Source organism: Belonocnema kinseyi, chromosome 1 (genome assembly GCF_010883055.1).
Source record: "Belonocnema kinseyi isolate 2016_QV_RU_SX_M_011 chromosome 1, B_treatae_v1, whole genome shotgun sequence".
NCBI classification, from domain to species: domain Eukaryota; kingdom Metazoa; phylum Arthropoda; class Insecta; order Hymenoptera; family Cynipidae; genus Belonocnema; species Belonocnema kinseyi.
In genome coordinates this window covers 170,965,449-170,967,176 of record NC_046657.1, presented here as the reverse complement: position 1 = coordinate 170,967,176, position 1,728 = coordinate 170,965,449, and the positions used below count along the sequence as shown (strand labels likewise).

General features: G+C 34.3%; 1 protein-coding gene across 1 annotated transcript in view; it reads left to right on the top strand.

Moving 5' to 3' along the window:
- The window catches only part of LOC117183094, a 6,763-nt gene extending 6,549 nt beyond the window's left edge, over positions 1 to 214 (top strand). The window contains exon 2 of the mRNA XM_033376261.1: positions 111 to 214. Within this exon, the coding sequence (XP_033232152.1) occupies positions 111 to 153 (43 nt within the window). The 3' untranslated portion in view covers positions 154 to 214. The remainder of the gene's footprint in view (positions 1 to 110) is intronic.
- The last annotated feature ends 1,514 nt before the right edge of the window (positions 215 to 1,728 follow it).

Here is a 1,728-nt window from a genome sequence, read left to right as displayed (position 1 = left end):
CTTTTGTGACAAAGTGAAAGTATCGTAAGTGTATTATATATGTATTCAATATATTTATTGTTCAATTTTTATATCATAAGCAATCTTATTAATAATTTTTTCAATATCAGAGCGGAGTGGTCTTATCGATCGTCTCATGTGGAAAATCCTTAAACCAAGCTGATTTTGCTGAAAGAAGTACAACAGTATATGGTACATATAATTTATGTTCGGTACACAACATTTTTCCAATAAATTATAACTGCGGAGCAGACTGAATATGGTATGATCTTGGCCAGGGACAGTAATTAAATTAAGTAACAGCTCAAACGGGTGGGAGAAGTCAAGAAATTTTGTTACCATGTGTTACGGAAGGGGAAGGGGGGCCTTTATTCGTCTACGTAATTTTTTGAAAATCGCTAATTGTGTGTGTTTTTTTTTGCATTTGCTTCCTTCAGAAGAATATCTTTTTTCATATAAATTTTATTATTTTTTTGAAAATTCAACAACTTTCTTAAAAATTTCTTCCTGTTTGGTCGAATAGTCAACAATTTTTATGATAATCTGTATTTTTTATTTCAAAAATTAAAATGTCTACGCGTGCCGAAAAAATCCAGCTATACATACCCAAATTCCGATACAATTTGCACCCTCTCCAGCTCCCCTCATTTGTACCGAAAAAAATCTAGTTACTAGTCAACAAGAATTTAAAAAGTCTAGGGAATTCTATTAGCCAGGAAAAATCAAGGATTTAGAACAAATATTTCAAAAGTCAGGGAATTTCTACATCTTTAAATAACTGCGCCAAGTAGAATAAATTTGAAATTTTTTCAATTTGAATTTTTGGTCTTTAAAATAAATGGTGAGGAAAAATGACAAATATTTGTCCAGGAAAAATTTGGAAATGAAGTTTTTTTTCTTGTTAGTAATTTATTTGCCTCATATTTATATTTCTTTCTTTAGCTTCTAACGAGAGAAACGAGAGAGAAAAAAGAGAGTTAGGGAAAATTAGAAAAGAAGGAACTGCGATCCTACAAGAGGAACCTGAGAGAGAATAGAGGAAAATATTAGACAGGAACTCCGTTGCTACTAGAGAAACAAGAGAGTGAAGAGTGCAAATTAGTAGAGAGAGAGAGAGAGAGAACTTCGTTCCTACTAGAGGAACGATAGAGCGAGAAAATAAAACGGTAATCAAGTCCTTGCTTTATTCGCGTCACACACCGATTAATAATTAAATCAAAGTTTAAATTATTCAAGATGGGGTTTATTTGGAAAACATTATTCTACAGTCTGTCAAGTTAAAGCGTGGGTGGCTTTACTCGCAGTCGGTAAGGTGTATCGACATGATTTTGGTGTCAAAATATTAAGAGCTCCCTCTTTCATGCTTTTTGATTTAACATTCAGTTTGCTTTCAATTCTCATCTTGTTACCACGTTACAAAAAATGAGTTCCGTATACGCTTCGCGCTTCGAGGCTGTGTTCCTTTGTTCCCACCCAAAAGGTCCCAAATTGTCTCACAATCAAGCTGCAAAGTACATGGGAAAATAATCGTCGTTCGTCAGCAAGTGGGTAAAGCGGTATAAAGAGACCAAAAATGTTGATGACTTTCCAAATCGTGGTTCGACAGGAAAAGTGTCCGACAAATTAGAAAAACTGATCGCGTCAATGTTTTCTCGCAATCCTTTACTAACTCTGCGAGAAGGAGCTGCGAAATTGAAGAAAAAGGGTCACGATATATCACATGAAACT